Raw genomic sequence first — 19,783 nt, 5'->3', positions numbered from 1 at the left:
CAGGACCATTCGGCAATATTTTTCGTTCAAGCTGTATTTCTGTCTTGTATTGCCTAGTCCAGTCACCGAAAAGTTGTAGAGGGAAATGGAAGGACCACCATTTTTAACTTTGTATCTTTGTTTGGACTAGTTAGGAGGTAAACAAACTCCTAGGAGGTGAGCGAGGTGCAGGGGGGCACGTAGAAGGTCACCTTTTTCGGTTTTCCACTTATATCTCGGAAACTATGCGTCCTAGCGATAAGACCATTCTATAGAAAATGAAAGCTGGCAAAATGTGCCATAAGATTGATTCCATTCAATTTTTCGCTATTACGCATAGTTTTCGATATATCCGCGCTCAAAGTTCACTAATTGTGCTGAAGAGTTAGCTAGTCAAATAAGGCTCTTCTTTTTCACAATTAGTGAACTTTGAGCGCGGATATCTTGGAAACTATGCGAGATAGCAAAAAATGAATCCAATCAATTTTGTGGCATATTTTGTCAGCTTTAATTTTGTATAGAATGATCTTATCGCTAGGACACATAGTTTCCGAGATATAAGCGGAAAACCAAAAAAGGGGATTTTTAGTATGTTTACCTCCTAACTAGTCCAAACAAAGTCCCAAAGTTAAAAATTGTGTTCCTCTCTTCCATTTTCCTCTACACCTCCCTTATGAGCATTCATTGACTGGACTAGCCGGTTATTTTAAGAAACGATTTGTCCGATAAACATCTATTCATTTTGAAAGAGACACTTGCTCAGTTTTCTATTACATAAAAGATTCGATTATAGAGTATTAAAGACTTTGACACTCAACAAAACAATTTTCACTCTGCACAAATAAATCGAAACACTTGCACAGTTCCTACGAAATATTCGAGAACTGTTACCGCGCGATTTTCCCGCAGGTTCACGGGAGAAAAGGGTGCCTTTAGCCCCACCCTAGCCGGTCGTTGGGGGTCTCAAGAGTCAAAACAAGAATAATGTCAACAGTGCAAGAAGATTGGTTCCGTTTATGTTCACTGCGGGGTATTCTGTGGTTGGCGAACGGGTTCGTAGCGGTGGGGGGTGTTTGGAGGGAGGAAAATTCACGGTCTCTCACTCAGATCACCGAAACCATTTAGGTTAATAGAGAATCACGTTAGAAGTAATTACTCGTTGGCCTGAAACGCGCGGCCGGATAGCGTTCGTTCTATCGTGGCATCGATCGCTGTTGATACTACTTGTATATACTTCCAGCTAGGCTAGCTATTTGGCAAATGAGAAGTCGATCATGGCGAAAACAAGCTGAAAGATGCGACGTGTGCAAGCGTTAGCGATAGTTCTTGCAGAAAAGAGCTGCGACCAACATGCTCTTCTAAGAATAAAGGAAGGGGACCGTGTGTCTCCGAGAATTACGATCCAACGATCTATGTACCGCGCGCGTTTTCTCCCGGTTGTGTGACGTTTTATGGCGGTTGCACAAATACGCAACGTGTGGCGTCACGAGATGCGCCCCTCGTGGCCAGGTTTTATCGAGAGCATAACGGATCGTGCGTTAACCAGCGATCGATGCGTACCACGAATTCGCCAGCCCCGTTGAAACACTTTACGAAAGAGGATGCGAGGCCGGTTAAACGTGGGATCTCCTAACTGCGTCCGGACGCAGCGTTTTGCGATCCTGGAGTCTCATACTCTATCCGTCGCGAAAACAAACTCGTGCGTCCAGACACACGGCAGGAAGTTACGACGAATGGAGTATGGATTGCAAATGGCTGCGCCCACACGCGCGTTCTGAGATCCTGGGGCCTCTTATACTCCGTTCGTCAAACTTCAGAAGCAATAGCTTGCGTCTAGACGACAAATGGAGTATGGGATGCAAATGGCTACGACCTGACGCGCTTAGGAGATCCCACCTTTACAATCGATTCGCGGATATACCGACAAATTCTGCGATCACATGGATCAAGATAATATACAGCACAGACGAAACGATATTATTGAAATATTCATTGCACTCGAAAATTTTCATTAATGGCACAGATAAAAAATTTAAAAAAATTATTTACACGCTTGTTGACAAGCTGTTAGGTCGAATTTTGAGACAGTTATTCGTTTTTGAAAGGTGTGCGTGTACTTTGCGCACCCACTGTATATTTTCCAATGAGATTAACATAAATAACGGCACCGTCGAAACGTTCCGAAGCGATTTCCAACGCTCCTCGCAGAATGTATTGTCAGAGTTGCACGAATCGTTCTCGCCGCGACAATTTCAAAAGCATTTTTCACGGTGAAACATCTACCGCGGCCGACGTGTAGCGCGAAACGGTGAATTCGGAATTCGTGAATTCCCCACGTTCGCCGCATATTCAATGATCAAAAGGTGAACGCGATATAGGGGTCTCCGTTCGTAAAGCGTTAGTTCGATTAGCCTCGCAGTTCGAGCGATCGAGGCGCGACGACGTATTTACCGAATCGCTGCTTTTTTGTTTTTCCGAAAGTTGTTTCTCTTGGTTGTCGCGGGTGATCGAGTTAGAAAGAAAAACACCATTCTGTAGTCACACACACGTCCGTACGAGAATTACATTGACAGAACGAAGTTTGTGCGACGGAGGTGGTTCGTTGCGGTGCTGGGGAAAAACTGGACAGGCTTGAAACAGTATGATACAACATGTGAGCGATATTATTTACATGTCCAACCTCGTTTACGGGATTTCACGTACCTGATCTTGTCGCGCGTTCGTTTACCTGATCCACTTATTTTCTCGAAAGTACATTCGAAAATCAGCAATTTTCTTTATCGACTTTAAACCACAAGTATATTAGCTTATAACAAGCAAAGCTTATTACCGATTCAGTGGGTGTGATGTGAACATTATTGACATTTAATTGTTTTCCAGTCGCTTCGTTTAGAAAATAAGAATTTTTCAAAAGATTTCTTTATTCAGTTCCGAGAAAATGATAAGTAGAAAATGCTTGCTACCGATTTAATGAGCTGCAAACGCTGAGGTACGTTCTATACAGCACAGTAAAGTCTTGATCTAACAAGGAGAACCCCCGGCCCTTCCCTCACGGATTTAGTTGAAATTTTACAGAGTTATAGATCTCATTCCCCTGATTACGAAAATACCCCATTATAGGGGCAGACACTCAATAATTTTCGAGATATTTGCAATTAAAGTTTCATAACCGTAAAATATTAGTTTAGTTCAGATTTTTACCAAGTGGTTCGAATCTCTTCGTGGTAAATTATTTTTTATTGTTTTTTTTTCATGGAAAATGCATTTTCAATGTTAAATAAATTTCAAATAAAATATTTTTATTCGCTAAAGGACTAATTGAAAATGATACTTATTATTTTATAGAAGAAACACTAGATCTATTACTACATATACAAAAGATAATAATTATAAAACAATAATAATATTAGAATAATACATAACAAAACAACAAATATAAATATAAATACAAATACAAAATAGAATAAATGCAATGAATAGTAATCAGAGCGGTTAATGTTAATTATTATAAGTATCATTTTCAATTAGTCCTTTAGCGAATAAAAATATTTTATTTAGAATTTATTTAACATTGAAAATGCATTCTCCATGAAAAAAAACAATAAAAAATAATTTACCACGAAGGGATTCGAACCCGGGCCAGCGGCGCGGCGTAGCAGTTCAGCTTGGTAAAAATCTGAACTAAACTGATATTTTACGATTATGAAACTTTAATTGCAAATATCTCGAAAACTATTGAGTGTCTGCCCCTATAATGGGGTATTTTCGTAATCAGGGGAACGAGATCTATAACTCTGTAAAATCTTAACTAAATCCGTGAGGGACAGGGCGGGGGTCTCCTGTAAGTTCCATGGAGGTGCTCGATCTTAGTCCGGTCGCCGAGCAGTGTAAAATGTAAACATGCTAATCCAATTACAAAACTTCTATATTTTTCATTATTTTTTTATGGGACTTTCGCCAACTTCTTTGTGGCTTTCTTCGAATTAAAATGACACTAAATGCGGTATCATCTGAACTGGATTTGATGGTTTAATTGACGGTGTCTAGTAAGTTTAAGGCATAGAAAATGATGTCGAGCGAAAAATATTTTGAAGCAAAAATTGAGAACTTATTGTATTGTTTAAAATACCAATACGATGCTGACCTTTTTATTATCAATTCTCTTGAGATATTTGTCACATTTTTCCGTCTACTACTTCGAGAACATATTTTCGAGATGTTAAGTTGTTTATGTAAATGTATGTTAAATATTTGATAAACAGCAAAAATTGTGCTGCTTAACTGAATCTGGAGTAAAATGGAAATTTATCTTCTTCGTTAATATGTTTGATAGGTTGTAAAATAATATATTTTTGCTATTTTAAATTACACCTACTCGTTTTGTCACAAATTCATAAAATCCGCGGCTGTGTTTCCGTTTACGTCCGTGCTCAGAATTGGATGAGATTTTGGGAATAGGTTCTTTTTTTGACTAAAACGATGATTGTCAGAAGGATTTTTGGCGATTCGATTACCGATACATTTCTTTTACTATTTTAATGTCAATCTAGAGTCTAAGTAGATGTGGCATGAAGGATGATTCAATCATAGATCACATGTGCGAATTTTTCTGGCGCTATGAGGTCAACAAAGCTGGTGATGATCCATTTTTTCAATGAATTGAAGATATTAAATATGTATATTCTGGAAATTAATATAAAATGTTTTCGAAATTCCAATTGTTAAAACAATTAATTGAATATCTACAATGGGAAGATTATGCGATCAGAATTAGTTAGGATTAGGTGGTGGGGGCCCGTCCACGTATACGAAAATACAGAAGTAGTGTCGGTAGGGTAGAGAGTAATATTAAAATGGTAAAAAATTTCGAGTCGCCAAAAATCCTTCTGACAATCATCATTTTAGTCAAAAAAGAACCTATTTGCAAAATTTCACCCAATTCTGCGCACGGACGTAAACGGAAACTTCGCCAAATCTCGTGTCTAATAATCTCAATATATAAAAATGGATGTTTGTATATGATTAATAAACTTCGAAACTGTTTGACCGATCAACATGAAACTTGTCACATATATGTATTTTTTCATGGACAAGGTTTTCACGCTATTTCTCTTTTTTTTTCTTTTTTCTAAGATCAAAATCTAAATTCTTGTCACTCTTAGCACGGGCGAAGCCGTGCCGGGGGGGTTGCTAGTAAATTCTAAATCATGCTTCACGTGTACGGTAGGTACGGGCCAAATTGTGTCTCGTTTGGTGTCATTTTGATTAGAAAAAGATCGCAAATGTGAAGTTTCATGGAAAAACAAGTGAAAAATAAAGAGGTTTTATCATTGTCTCACCGACACAGAAAAATAGTATCCCCTCGCGATCTATGTCCCAGCTCCGAACCGCGGATCGGACTTAGATCGAGACTCGACTGTATTGCGCCGAATTCTTCGAGTTTCTTTTGCTCCGAAAATAAACAAAAAGTTCGGGTCAAAGTTCTTTCGCGTCCGAGGAAGAAAGCGGTTTAAAAACAGCGTTCGATTGAATTAAGAATGTCGCCTATTTCAAGCATCGATTCGTCCCCAGCGCCGGTGTGTCTGGTCGTCCTAATAAACACTAGAACTACCGAGCACTAAACGCAATTGGCATGATACTTCGCCTTCTAACAACGACAAAATTGCATTTGCTTCGATTGCGCAGCAGTTTTCTTTAAATGTGTACTTCAACAGAGAAGTTCACTAAAACAAGCTCTCAGAAAAAAAACAAACACGTTTACAATTTAAATATTTCGAGAAGAACAAATCAGTAGCAAGTGATTTCGACCCCCCCCCCCTTGGTAGATCTAGTGTTAAAAAACCATTAGCAACGATCAGTTGATCTAGCGATGCATGTACATACACGATGAGAGAAACTCCACGCCGGTATCTCGTCGAACTTTACCGTTAAGAATTACAAGCTGAAGCAACTTGGATGCTGCACAGTATACGTAAACAACAGCGGACTGAACACACGCACGCACATACGCACACGGACACGCTTGAAAAAGGCGCGATATGCAGAGTACGCACTATGGGCATATGATGGAATTAATAGAATAATGATGTATACAGTGACAATATATATAATATATATATATATAATATAAAAGTGCTGTGCGACCTGTCCACGCAACTTTCTTCGTTTTTGCGACGGGAACAAGTCGGGTCGTATGAGCTCGTAATGAATTTAAAAGTTTTTGGGTGGGCGGGGCTGAGAGGGGCGTGTCTGTGAGGGGCGGGGCTGAGAGGGGCGGGGCGCAGCGGTGTGACATGTGGTGGAATGAGATTTGTCTGTGTGTTCGCAGGAATCCAGCTCTGCACGAATACTGCTCTCGAGATTTTTTGTTCTGCTATTCTTTTTTTTTTCTCCTGTATTTTTCGCACGGTAGATGCGATGCGATTAGACACTGTGTACGACCGCGAGAAACGTTTGTCACTCTCGTGTTGTTGTATTAATTATGAAAGATACGTATCTCGGGTCTCCCGGTACAGCCCTTTACTTTACCGGACTCGAAATTTTTGTCTTTCTCCTATAAATTATTATGTATTTGGTATGTAATCCAGTAGATTTGTGCCCGGGAAACCTGCAGATCGAAGTTTCGATCCTGTAGGATCAATGGCTCAAAAGTTATGGTCGCTTAAAGTTGAGCAATTTGCAGTGTTTTTTGGCCACAATGTTGCGTTTTAACTGGTCTGGGTTAGGTTTTTGTAAATATTTTCCACGATATTTCTTCTCAAACATTTTCTCAGATATTTTTTCTCTATGTTAGCGATATTACTGCATGCCCGTGCTGCCATCTAGCGGTTCTGCTCGGTAAGTGGCGCCCTTACCAGTCAAAAACACTGCAAATTGCTCAACTTTAAGCAACCACAACCTCTGAACCATTGATCCTACAGGATCGAAACTTCGATCTGCAGGTTCTCCGGGTACAAATCTACTGGATTACATAACAAAAAATACATAATAATTTATAGGAGAAAGGCAAAAATTTTGAGTACGTTAAAGTAAAGTTTACCCTAGAACTCCGTTGTTCTTCTCGCAGAAAAAATAAAGCGACTAACAAACCATCTAAGCACTAATTGGATGATCTATAGCAATCCGGGGTGAGATGGCCCGGCGAAACTAACCGCAATTTGCAGGTCCGTGAAGTTAGATCGCTTCTGTTCATTCAGATTCATTCCTTGCACTACGATATGCATTCTGCGGTTGTAGCGATTAGGATTGCTTTGCCGGTCAGAATTTCTTGTAAGCAGAAGAAAAATTATATCTGTCACGCGCCTATCTAGTCTGCAATGTACAGGGTGAACAACAAAGCTTAGATTATTCTTCAAGGAGACCTTCGGATGAGCATCAAATTTTTTCACAGTGTTGTCAAGGTCACCTTCAGATATTTGCAGGTGAACCTACGATTTTTTATACCATGGTATACCAAATTATTTGTTAACCCTCTTTACCAAAGTTATCAAGGTTACCTTCAATTTTTCGTAGGTTTTGTGCACACCCATCTTTTAGGGGATACTAAGTAAGACGAATTTGGCAGACATGAGAAACTTTTTTTTCTGAATCTAAAAAGATCAGAAAAGTAGGACACCAAAGTGGACACCTTTTTGTCAACCCTCTTTATCGAAGTTATCAAGGTTACCTTCAATTTTTCGTAGATTTTCTACACACCCATCTTTTAGGGGATACTAAGACGAATTTGGCATACATGAGAAACTTTTTTTTCTGAATCTAAAAAGATCCGAAAAGTAGGATACCAAAGTGGACACCTTTTTAAACCTAGGTAAATGATATTTTTTTTATTGTTTCGTTGATTTAGGTGAAGAAGAAATACTTTTTATGGTGCTTAACAGATAGGTGTAAAAAGAATGGTTGGTTCACCTACAAATAGCTGAAGGTGACCTTGATAACTCGGTGAAAAGAAGGTTGACAATTTGGATTGACTTCGTGGTTCACCCTGTACATCAACAACAATAGAATAGAATTGAATTTCAGTCTGACTCGATATTACAGTGCAAGGATCCTCGTGATTCGATGTAATTTGAGAAATTTGAAAAACATCAGATTGACCATTCTCCGAGGAGAAACGAGGAAAATTGTTCAGTTGAGAAGTTATACAACTTCTGCTACGTTAGACTAACTCAATCCCCGATATACGACATTTTAGTGGATAAGAAAAAAGATTGGAACGATTTTAACATCACTTCAGAATATCGGGAGAGAAATTTCACGTCGAAAGAATCTCCAGCTGCAAAAGCAACGAAACGTTCTTAAAGTTTAGGTCGAAATACAATCGAGCTATCACATGCTAAACTATTGGTCATCCCACTCGGACAATCTGGGTTAGATGGCTGTGTGTGCACGAGGATGCAATTTCCTTCTCTTGTGTGAAACAGCGTACTATTTCCTTCGAACCCGACGGCATAATTTGTATTGTACTCGAACAAACACGTTTCTGTTTTTCTAATGCAGATATCGATTAAATTTCGAAAGCGCTGATATTTTCTTCACGAAAGTGGGCCATCACTCCCTGACTTACCCTACATGACAGTGATTGGCGAGAAAGTCTAATTGTTTTTCAGGCTCGACCGTTCGAAAAGTGAACGCCGTTGCTAATTGCGAATGGGCTTTGTGTGTACTGTATGCTGAAAGTCCGGAAAAGATTTCAGAGGACAATAATACAACAGTATGTACCATTTATAACGCCGGCTGTTCGTCGAAACTAACTGCAAAGAGGGGAATTCAGGCTACCGTTTCCATGTTACATCTTTGGATCGTGTAGAATCAATGGTTCAGGAGTTATGCTTGTTTAAAGTTGTGCATTTTTCAGTGTTTTCGACGGGTAAGGGCGCCGCCATATTGGTTTGTAGCGCCGCTTACCGAGCAGAGCCGCTAGATGGTAGTTGGTTGGTGATTAGGTCGGGGAAGAAGGCAAGGTAAGCGGCTCACGGTCGTCACTACAAACCAATATGGCGGCGCCCTTACCTTTCAAAAACACTGCAGATGGCTCAACTTTAAACACGCATAACTTCTGAACCATTGATCCTACAGGATCGAAACTTCGATCTGCAGATTCTCCGCGTACAAACTTACTGGATTACATACCAAACTCATAATAATTTTTAGAAGAAAGGCTTTAACGCATACACATCAACTAAAAGGTCATATCCAACGTTGATTGTGAAAAAGAATCTTGTTTGTAATTTTATATCATTTTTATAGCCGAGAAATCAAATGGTACATATTGTATAATCGTTTACTATTGAAATTGTTGGAATACGATGATTCCGTGATTCGAATTTTGGTATTGACCGTACTCGTCGACACTTCTCCAAGCGCTGGCACTGAACCTACCACTTCATATCGAAATTGGTTCGACAAATCTCTTTATCAAAGCACATACTGTTTTAAAAATTGTACAGAATCTAAATAAATTTGAGTCTTGTCACTTTTTTTAAGCAAAAACATCCTAATTGCTTTCAGCGCTCGGTAGGTTTAGCGTTAAACAAATTGTTCCATTCGATCGATCCATGCGAAGAGACTAGATTAGGCGGCGAATGCATGAAAATTGGAAAGTACTCAATGAAAAAACTGCGAGTTTCCATCAACACGGAAAACAGAAAAGACTTTCCCACCGTCGAGCTACAGCCCCGAGAGGAGTAGTAGTAGATGTGAATAAAAGAAACGATAATAGAGATAAAGCAGTATAAGACGACGCCAGTGAAAGTCAGAGCTAACAGAAGGATCGGAGACTGACATATTCGCACAGAGATTAGTCTTTGCGCTGAACAGAGAGTATCGTCTCACAGTCAATGTCTCAACGACTACGAAGCTCGCGTTTCCCGACGATTGCCAAAATACGACGGTTTCATGGCGAGCATCGTAGTCCCCGGGATATCTCTTTAAATTCACCGGTGGTATCATAAATTAAAAACAAAAAATTCACCGGTGAAAGAGAGACTCTTGCGCGTCTGGCACTCTAAGTGCCAACAGAGCTAGGAAGAGAAAGAGACAGAGAAAGATAGAGAAACAGAGAGTATAATAGAAAGAAATACAATGGGTGTACAAAGTATTCGTTTTAGAAACGAATAACTTTCTCAAAATTCGACCCAACAGCTCGGGTTCCTCTTTAGGATGTTAGAAAGATTAGTTTACTAGCTAATGTGTAAATAATTAAAAAAAGAATAAAGGTGACGATTTTTTTAATTTTTTTACGAAACATGTATTCTGTAAATCTAAGTTGGACACATGTACAAAGTTTCATTGAAATCGGTTAACGCATAAAGAAGTTATGGTCATCGTAAGATGCAAAAATCTGTGACTTTATGGTTTTGCGATTTTTCCCATTTTCAATCAATTCTACTTTATAACAACCTTGATCGATCTCGATGAAACTTTGCACATGTATATAACTTACTTAGACCTAGCAAAAAAATTACAAATCGTGACCTTTGCAATAGCAATTTTTCAAAAATTATTTACAAATTAGCTAGTGAACAAATCCTTCTAAAACACAAGCTGTTGGGTCGAATTTTGAAAAAGTTATTCGCTTTTAAAAGGTGTACGAATATTTTGCACACCCACTGTAGGGAGTGGGGGGTGGGGGTTCTTTTCATTATGGTATCTCTGGTTTAAAGAATCTCTAGTGACCCGTGGGCGTGGTGTGGGCGAATAAACTGAAGAAAAACGCAGGGAACGGGATGATAGTCAAGTGGAGACCTACTTTTTCTGCAGTGGTGGTTGTGTGGTGGTCGAATGATCGGGCAACATGAGTCTGGGTAAATTTTCGATTGCTCCTGAATCCTGTTAAACGGCCGACGACGAATATTGCAAAGAAAATGAGTCGTTTTTTTAGTAAAAGTTTACTCAGACTCACGCTGCGGACAGACGATAAACATGACGGTGTGGTTGTGTCGAAACGTGACGTACGTGTGGGTATGTATAGATGTTATATGTATGATAAACGCATAGCCTTCTAACTACAGCAGTCCAATCACACCAGATCAAGTGGCGGTACTTACTAACACTGGCAGAGGCTTTTTCCTGAACAACTAGAGCGTTGAAAAAACAGAAAAAAGGAAGATCGATTAATTCACATGTTCATCAACTTGATCTCAGGCGAATGTTCGAATTCTATATTCTTTTTTTTTTCTTTTCTTTACTCTTTTTTTTATCCACTACTTTTTCCCTCTCCTCGCGCTTTCGTTCGCTTTTCTTTTCTTTTCTTTCTCGTGCTTGATTAAATAAGTCAAACTTGATATAAAGAGAACACCTACGTTGGGACGTGTCGCGCGCGTCAACGCTTCCGAGAGTCACGGTGCGCATTGCTGTGACACACAGGCAGCTTCCTTTCTACCTCTCTCTCCTTTTTTCGAGCTGTAACAGTTTCGCCACGGATTGCGATCGAGAGAGAGAGAGAGAGAGAGAGAGAGAGAACTCGCGCGTCGCTTACGACAGGCCAGAGAGCATCGTCGGAGCTGCGAATCCGAGAACCAAAACGAGTACCCGCACGGGGTACCGGTCTCTCTCGTCGGCCACGCAGGAGAAACACTATAATTCGTTTAGCTCGCCGAACGTTTACGCAAGAAACGCGGCGAACGACCGAACCCGACAAATGATAAAGCGGAAATAATAGAGGTGCACGCAGCGTTACCAGAACGAGGGAATCGACGGGGAAATTTGGTGGGGGAAATGCTATAGTTGAAACCCAGTGACGTCACCAGCCTATATTCAGGATGGGACAATTCTCAGGACCCGTGACGTTGCGTGACGTCATCCCAAGCGGGACGTACGAGCACCCAGCGTTGCCAGATCGAGGGATGTCCAGGATAATAGTGGGGGAAATGCTATAGTCTGAACCAGAGTGACGTCACGAAACCACAGTGTAGTCTGACGATGGGCATCCTATCACGGTCCGTTCTGTAGAAACGTGACGCCACCAGGTACCCCGCTATTGGCACGTTGCGAGAGACTTTCCGCGGCAACGCTGCGAGACCCCGAAGATATCGGGATCAGGTCGGCCAGTCCCGAATATGTCGCGAGAATCGAGAATTTCGGGACCCCGAACTTGTACACACAGAGACCACGCGAGCTAAAAAGCGTTCTTGAACGTGCCAGCTTAACTAATCCCGAAACATACATCGGATTATCGAAAGTTTCGGGAATGTGCACGGTTAAATTTACGTCAATTCAGGAACCAGCAGTTCGATTTTCGCGGGCAGGATGACCGAGAATCGGCATTTCAAAGGGAGACCGCGACTGAAAGAAATAAACATGCGATCAAGTAAACCTCATCTTCGGTAATTGTCTTCTTACCTTTCCAATCGCAGTGGCAATGGATAGCCGAGATTCTTCCGGTTAAAACGAGTCCAAACACGATGTGAATCGAACTGTTTTTACCAATTTGAGTAGTGAACGTTGGGGCTATAGGCGGGACTATGGGCGGGACTAGGGGAGGGACTATGGAAGGCCCGCCCCCTTTACCCGGGTAAAAGTAGTCCGATCTATCTCGTGTTTGGACTCGTTTTAATCGGGAGAATCTCTGCCATCCAGCGGTGGGACAATTACAAAGGTAAGACGACAATTATTGCAAATTAAATTTGCTTTATTGGGGTAACATCGCCGAGGTCAAGACACTGAGTGCTGGGTGAAGAACGGGAGCTGACTCGTGTAAATTTAACCGTGCACTGCTGTAATTATCGATCCCCGAAATGACTTCGGGACCGGTGCCGATCTCGAGAAAATTTCTGGTCCCGACCCGACATTTTTGGGATCTCGCACACCTCTAGTAAATAACCGTATGACGTGACTCGATTAGGCTGACCCGAGGTACGAATGATCAGGAAGTACGACGGCAACGGGGGACACACTCGGAGCCTCGACTTCTCGTTCCGGACAGGTGGGAAATCAAACACACAAGTGAGAGAGAGAGAGAGAGAGAGAGAGAAAAAAATGGTAAACGGAAAACAAGACAACAGAGACAGTGATGGGAGCAATATTCATGTTGCTTGTTCGCAAGCAAATCGGGCAACGTTTCACAGGGTTTCTTTTACTCACGTTCAGAGCTACGACATTAGGCGGGCTAGTTACGATTCTCTCTCTGCGGATCTTTGCTCGGTACAATGCGGCCTGTCGGCTGATGATCCACTCGGAACGGACACGCTTCGAACTATGAAACGTAAAACTTCGGACAGAACAGTCTCCACACCACATAATATGGATACGTGTGTGTGCAAAAAGGGGTGTCCTACTTCAACATTCGCACGCTATTGTTTCCCAAAATGGAGATCGTTATTACAAATGTCTCGCATCAAACTGAACCTGTTTTAGGGGAACATCCAATGGCCACCTTCGCTTTTCTTCAGACGAATTTATATTTCAAGGTTATTCAAGGTCGTTAACTCCTTAACCGCGGAATTTAGTTTTAAAAATCCCCCATACAGTGCGGAATTAACACTACACCTACCACAATGTGTCAAATGACCCATTATAAATTTTTTATTTGACAATTATTGAAACTGTGAAGGTGTTTTCATGGGAGTTTATTGAATATATTTTTTGACTTCAGTATACAGGGTGAGTCCGAAGAAACAGAACACCCAAATATCTCCGCTACTTTTAATTGTACAAAAAAACTTCTCCGGACAAAGTTACACTGTTTAAAGGGCTACATGTAACGGTGTAACGGAAAAAATTATCAAGGTCATTTTTTTACAAGATTTCAAGATCATTGATATTTTTTTTTAATGGAATGAGGCATTTTTTAATACATCAATCGATGCAGCTGGACATTCGTTATAAAAAAGTACTAACCCATGTATGTCGAAAAGTTAGTAGTTCAGGAGATATTTCAATTTAAGTAACTCTAAAACACCATTGCTGTCGTACTAAGACGTTAGCGTTTACTTGCTAGTGTAAATTGAAGAGTTGAAATTGAAAATTCACGTAAAATGAAATTGAAGAGTTGATATTGAAATTGAAGAGTTGATATTGAAATGGAAAAATTGATGTTGAAATTGAATTGAAGAGATGAAATTAACGAATTGAAATTGAAAAATTGAAGTTGAAATATAAAAATCGACGTTGAAATCGAAAAATCGACGTTGAAATTAACGAAATGAAATTGAAAAATTGAAGTTGAAATGGAAGAGTAGGAATTGAAGTTGAAAATGAAGTTGAAGAATTGATATTGAAATTGAAGTTGAAATGGAAAATTTGATGTTGAAATTGAAATTGAAGAGTTGAAATTAACGAATTGAAATTGAAAAATTGAAGTTGAAATGGAAGAGTAGGAATTGAAGTTGAAAATGAAGTTGAAGAGTTGATATTAAAATTGAAGTGGAAATTGACAAATTGACATTGAAATTGATGTTAGCGTTTACTTACTTGTGTAACGTCTTAGTACGACAGTAATGGTGTTTTAGAGTTATTTAAATTTCGACATACATAGGTTAGTACTTTTTTATAACGAATGTCCAGCTGCATCGATTGATTTATTAATAAATACCTCAGTCCATTTAAAAAAATATTGATGACCTTAAAATCTCATAACAAAATGACCTCTCAAATTTTTTTCCTTACACCGTTGCGTGTGGCCCTTCGAACAGTGTAACTTTGTCCTAAGAAGTGTTTTTGTACAACGAAAAGTAACGGTGATATTTAAGTGTTCTGTTTCTTCGGACTCACCCTGTATATTATAGTAAAAATCACACAAAATATAAATAAATTTAATCTTGTTATTTTGATAAAATACTACAGTAAATCCTGTATCGTCACTTCACATCAGTTACTTTTGAAAGTAGGTAGGTTTAGTGTCAAGATTGTCAAAAATATGTTTAATCGTATTGTCATAGCCTTTATCTACTGTATCAATGTCCGAGATCGTTCTTTCGAATACGAGAGCTGCTGAATCGCTTCGAGAACATTTAATAAAGACATGATTCGAATGAACAACCTTGAATAACCTTGCACGACCTTCATATAACACTTTATATAACAGATATAAACGACCGAACTAAAACGAAACCACTAAAATAAAAGCACACAATTTCCGAGATGAAGAACATGAAGACCATTTCACCCTGTGCTGAAGCACGTCCACCTGGAGAATATTTCTGAACGCCATAGGATGTCTCCCCCGAAACTAGGTAGGTGTTTGAAACGAGTTACAGTTAGGGGGACGGGATAATTGCGTGCGAAACGTCGAATGGGACACCCTGTATAAACGGATGCTTCTAGAGAAAGGGAAAGAGACACTGTAAACGTCTAGAGTGTGTGTACAAGGTGAAACACAAAGAGAAACAGATATTTCGGCCGATTTCTACCGACGATCAGTTTCACGACAGTTGTTCGTCGTTCCTCGAGTACGTACCCTTTGAGAAGACGCGTTTTATGGTTGCGAGGATCGATAGGCGCGTGAAACTGGTCCACGGAAGTTAGGATCTTTCAGGCCGCACTGTTCCGGCAAAGCCGCGCACAGTCCCGGTTTGTTTACGATTCGGAGGAGAGTGCATGGGGATGATGATGGTGAAAGGGCTGTTCAGGGGACGCGCCTCCAATGATCTCGACCTTCACATACACGAGCTGAGTCGATAAGAACTAACATACTAACTTGCAACCTGTTGACTGAACTGGCTTCGATCGCTCAGAAAATAGAGGATCTAGACGGATCTGACTTGATCCGTTCGATCAACCAACAGGTCAGTTCTTGTTGACTCACCCTGTACACTGTCCACGACAGTCTCTTCAGTAATCGTCAGAAGGTTTCAGCCGTCGCTCGTTGCTCGTTAGATGGCGATTCACGAAATAATAGTGATAAGTAGACTGCGGATCTTTATGCAAAATGAAATTTTTACACATCAATTGCAATCTACGGCACGGACCTAAGGACTGAGCGTAAGTCTAAGTGGGGGGTGAGGTGAAAGACGGAAGGGCTATCAACACGGACCTAAGGACTGAGCGTAAAGTAGGTTTATGGATGAGAGGGGGTGTGCCGCGAGCGGGGAGGGATGGTTAACTGCGGCCATCTTGAGTGGGACCACACTGTGGTGCGCTCTATAGGCGCCTTTAAATACTAGTGTAGCGTCTGTACTACATTTTTAGCATGGAACAGAACCTTCCACAATACACACTGGCATTTTTACAAATTAAGGGGGCCGTCTCCTAGCAGATGACGGTCGCGCGTGAACACTCACACACCGCTAGAGTACACTCACACACCGCTAGACCACGTATACGTACGCGAGAATTGCTAGGATCAGGGAAATGCCTTCTGATTTCTCGATAATGCAAAGACGGGGGTTTTTATTAGTCAAAATCGCTAGATGAAAGATCAATCTAGTTCGCTGTTTGCTTCAAAAGTCGTTCTTTTACGTTTCCGAGCAATGATTTTGCAATATTCGGCTGCATGTTGCCCGTCGGAGAGGCTAGTACGCCGGCGTGACTGCAGCGCCATCTAACGGGCAACATGCGACGGGCAACATGCAGCCGAATATTGCAAAATCATTGCTCGGAAACGTAAAAGAACGACTTTTGAAGCAAACAGCGAACTAGATTGATCTTTCATCTAGCGATTTTGACTAATAAAAACCCCCGTCTTTGCATTATCGAGAAATCAGAAGGCATTTCCCTGATCCTAGCAATTCTCGCGTACGTATACATGGTCTAGCGGTGTGTGAGTGTACTCTAGCGGTGTGTGAGTGTTCACGCGCGACCGTCATCTGCTAGGAGACGGCCCCCTTTGTGTATCAACGCGCAGAAAACACAAGGCCACGACGATTCACCAACTTTACCGCACGTGTACTGGCACAAAATGGTTCTGGCGTACCGCGACCGCGTATATTCTAGAAACCACGTACTACAGACGCTACACTAGTACTTAAAGTCGTCTATAGTGCGCACCACCTTCCGTCTTTCGCCATACCCCCCGCGGGTTACGCTCAGTCCTTAGGTCCGTGGCTATCAACTTGTCGGCCATGTTGAGTGGCGCACACTGTGGCGCGCTCTATCGGCGACTTTCTCAAGGAATAACCCCACAAACCCACGAATTCTGTGTCAAAATCAAAGAACTTTCGATAGAAATGAGATAGAGCGGTGAAATTATTTTTAAATGACAGCTGAAACTTTGCAGAATATGAAATAATTATAGAGATTGTGGTACGAACGTTTTCTAACCTTGAGAAAATTCGTTAAACTTGCACAATTTCAAGAAAATTGTGGTTTCTCCAATACCACGCGCGGAAGAAATTTTTTAAATAAATAAATGACAGCTGAAACTTTGTAGAATATGAAATAATTATGGAGATTGTGGTACGAACGTTTTCTAACCTTGAGAAAATTCGTTAAACTTGCACAATTTCAAGAAAATTGTGGTTTCTCCATAATACCACGCGCGGAAGAATTTTTTTTTAAACATGCGACGCATCCTTTCACGTAGATTTTTCCACGCTGATTTCAAATTTGGTCTCAAAATTTGCCTACGACCTCAGGATTTTGCAAGAAATCGATTTTTGTGAACACAACTTATGAAATCATTTTTTCGTTGACATGACTTCTCATATATAAAACACATTAAAAATGATCATGATGAAGTATCTGAACGTTTACTTAACCCATATCACTTGACGTAATGTAATTTAAATTAGATATCTATTTTCCATAATTATATTTTCATTTACACAGGAAGTAAGATAAGTATTTCATCATTTTAACTTACTTCTCATCAACGAATTTTTTAACTACTGGTGATACCTTATTTTTTTATTTTTAGCAGAATCCTAAAGTCGTAGACGAACTTTGAGACCAGACTTGAAATCAGCGTGAAAAGATCTACGAGAAATAATGTGTCTAATGTTTAAAAAAAATTTCTTCCGCGCGTGTGGTATTGGAGAAACCACAATTTTCTTGAAATTGTGCAAGTTTAACGAATTTTCTCAAGGTTAAAAAACGTTCGTACCACAATCTCTATAATTATTTCATATTCTGCAAAGTTTCAGCTGTCATTTAAAAAAAATTTCATCGCTCTATCTCGTTTCTATCGAAAGTTCTTTGATTTTGACACAGAATTCATCGGTTTTACCCACTGTGCACCCCCTCTCACCCATAAATCTACTTTACGCTCAGTCCTCAGGTCCGTGATCTACGGGAGCTAAGTAAAAATTTATTTTTTCTTTATATGGTCAGAATAATGTATCGTCGGCCTCATATGAAAATTGCCTAAGTCCAAGGAAGTAAATGTTACAGAAGGCGAAAAAAAAAGGCGAAACTACTTTGCTTCACACGGAGTTTTGAAATTCCGATATTGTGGCGCTACCTAACAACTTATCGCTGAACTATTACCCTCGAACCGTAGAGATTGAAGTACCTAACACAGGGCGAAGCTGAAAACCCAATCTTCATAGAAGATGGACTTCGGCAGTTTTCATACGAGGCCGACGATACCGACGCTGTTAAACTCTTTCAGTCTTTTCATCGTTTTGAACTACGCCTACTCGTTTTCGTCGTGAATGCATAAAATCCGCCGTCTAGTGATAGGGAGGAACCTCTTCGATTCTAGGTCAGGTCTAATTGATTGATCACTGGTTAGTAGACTGCGGATCTCCATGCAAAATAAAAATATTGTCAATCTTGGAAGATCAATGACAGTTCCTTTTAAATTGCAATCTTAACTTGCAGCTTCGTGATCCGCAGTATGTCCGTGTATATTCGCCTAACTCACATATGAGAGGGACTATTTTTGACGTGCGCGACGGCCACAACACGGCGGTCGTGTGCCACAACATTATTATAAACAACAACATACGTATAACAAATGTAGGAACACTAGATTAGCGTGGCAGACGATTAACCGGCTCCAATAACAGCGCAGCCACGCGACAACCACCATTTTGTGGTTGTCGCGGCGTTCAAAAATGGTCACTCCCAGCTCGACTTCATGCGTTCGCTATGGTTAAAGCGGAGGTTGCATTTATGCAAATAAACCTAACACCGATCCAGCATTTTTGCATCTCCTTCCACAGGAAGCGTAAATCAACCGGTCATCGAGCGATGGCTAAATCGTTCCGAAGGTTATCCGGGAGAGTGACAATATATTAGGTTGTCCCAAAAGTTCGTGTCGTCTTTGCAAGCAAATTAAGTAGCGCGGCAAGTGAACATAAGCTTGGAAAACAGTAGAACATTAACGGGAACATGATCGCGCTATTTGCGGGGTAGAGTTGTCGAGTTTGGACCAGCAGCTGGCCTAACTTATAAACTCTAATCAAACTATACTCTCCAGGGTATAATTTCTGACCAATTGATACCATTAGCGACACTAGAAAAATCTTTCTCGAGACACACTATGGTTCATCCTGGAAGCTAGTCCAGATTAGGCTACTCTCCCGCACATGTTCGTGTTAGCTAGACTGCGAATCTTTATGCACCTATGGCAACATGGATGGACACAAACAAACACAACTTCGATTCGAACCTTCAGAGGGTTTTAGACATGTTTCCATTTAAAACTGATACAGTCAACATGTTATGCGAAATTCCCATGTTTATAAAGACCCATAAAGATCCACAGTCCGCCGATTACACCAAATGTCCGCATGATCTTCTGGGACAAGCTGATATACTGCGAAAACGAAGAACACCGGAGGCGGTTCCTCTAGACAGGATTTTCGCCATGACGCCGAATTGCTCCCCGCGTGCATTGGAAGCTGTTCTTCTACTTTGTTCAACAGATCTAAAGAGTGGAGGAGGGTGGAGGTGGGGGAACGGTGGACCGACGTGTAAGGCGAAC

General features: G+C 40.7%; 1 protein-coding gene across 9 annotated transcripts in view; it reads right to left on the bottom strand.

Moving 5' to 3' along the window:
- Cask (peripheral plasma membrane protein CASK) overlaps positions 1-19,783 on the bottom strand; it is a 601,001-nt gene that overhangs the window by 31,702 nt on the left and 549,516 nt on the right. For 6 of the 9 annotated variants that reach the window (XM_076443708.1, XM_076443712.1, XM_076443710.1 and 3 more), the window contains one exon: positions 11,025-11,054. The exons of the other annotated variants lie outside the window; for them this stretch is intronic. In XM_076443708.1, coding sequence (XP_076299823.1) covers positions 11,025-11,054 — 30 coding nt within the window. The remainder of the gene's footprint in view (positions 1-11,024; positions 11,055-19,783) is intronic. 9 annotated transcript variants of the gene reach the window in all.

Source organism: Lasioglossum baleicum, chromosome 19 (assembly GCF_051020765.1).
Source record: "Lasioglossum baleicum chromosome 19, iyLasBale1, whole genome shotgun sequence".
NCBI classification, from domain to species: domain Eukaryota; kingdom Metazoa; phylum Arthropoda; class Insecta; order Hymenoptera; family Halictidae; genus Lasioglossum; species Lasioglossum baleicum.
Note: the sequence above shows the minus strand (reverse complement) of the source record. Positions and strands in the feature narration are given on the sequence as shown.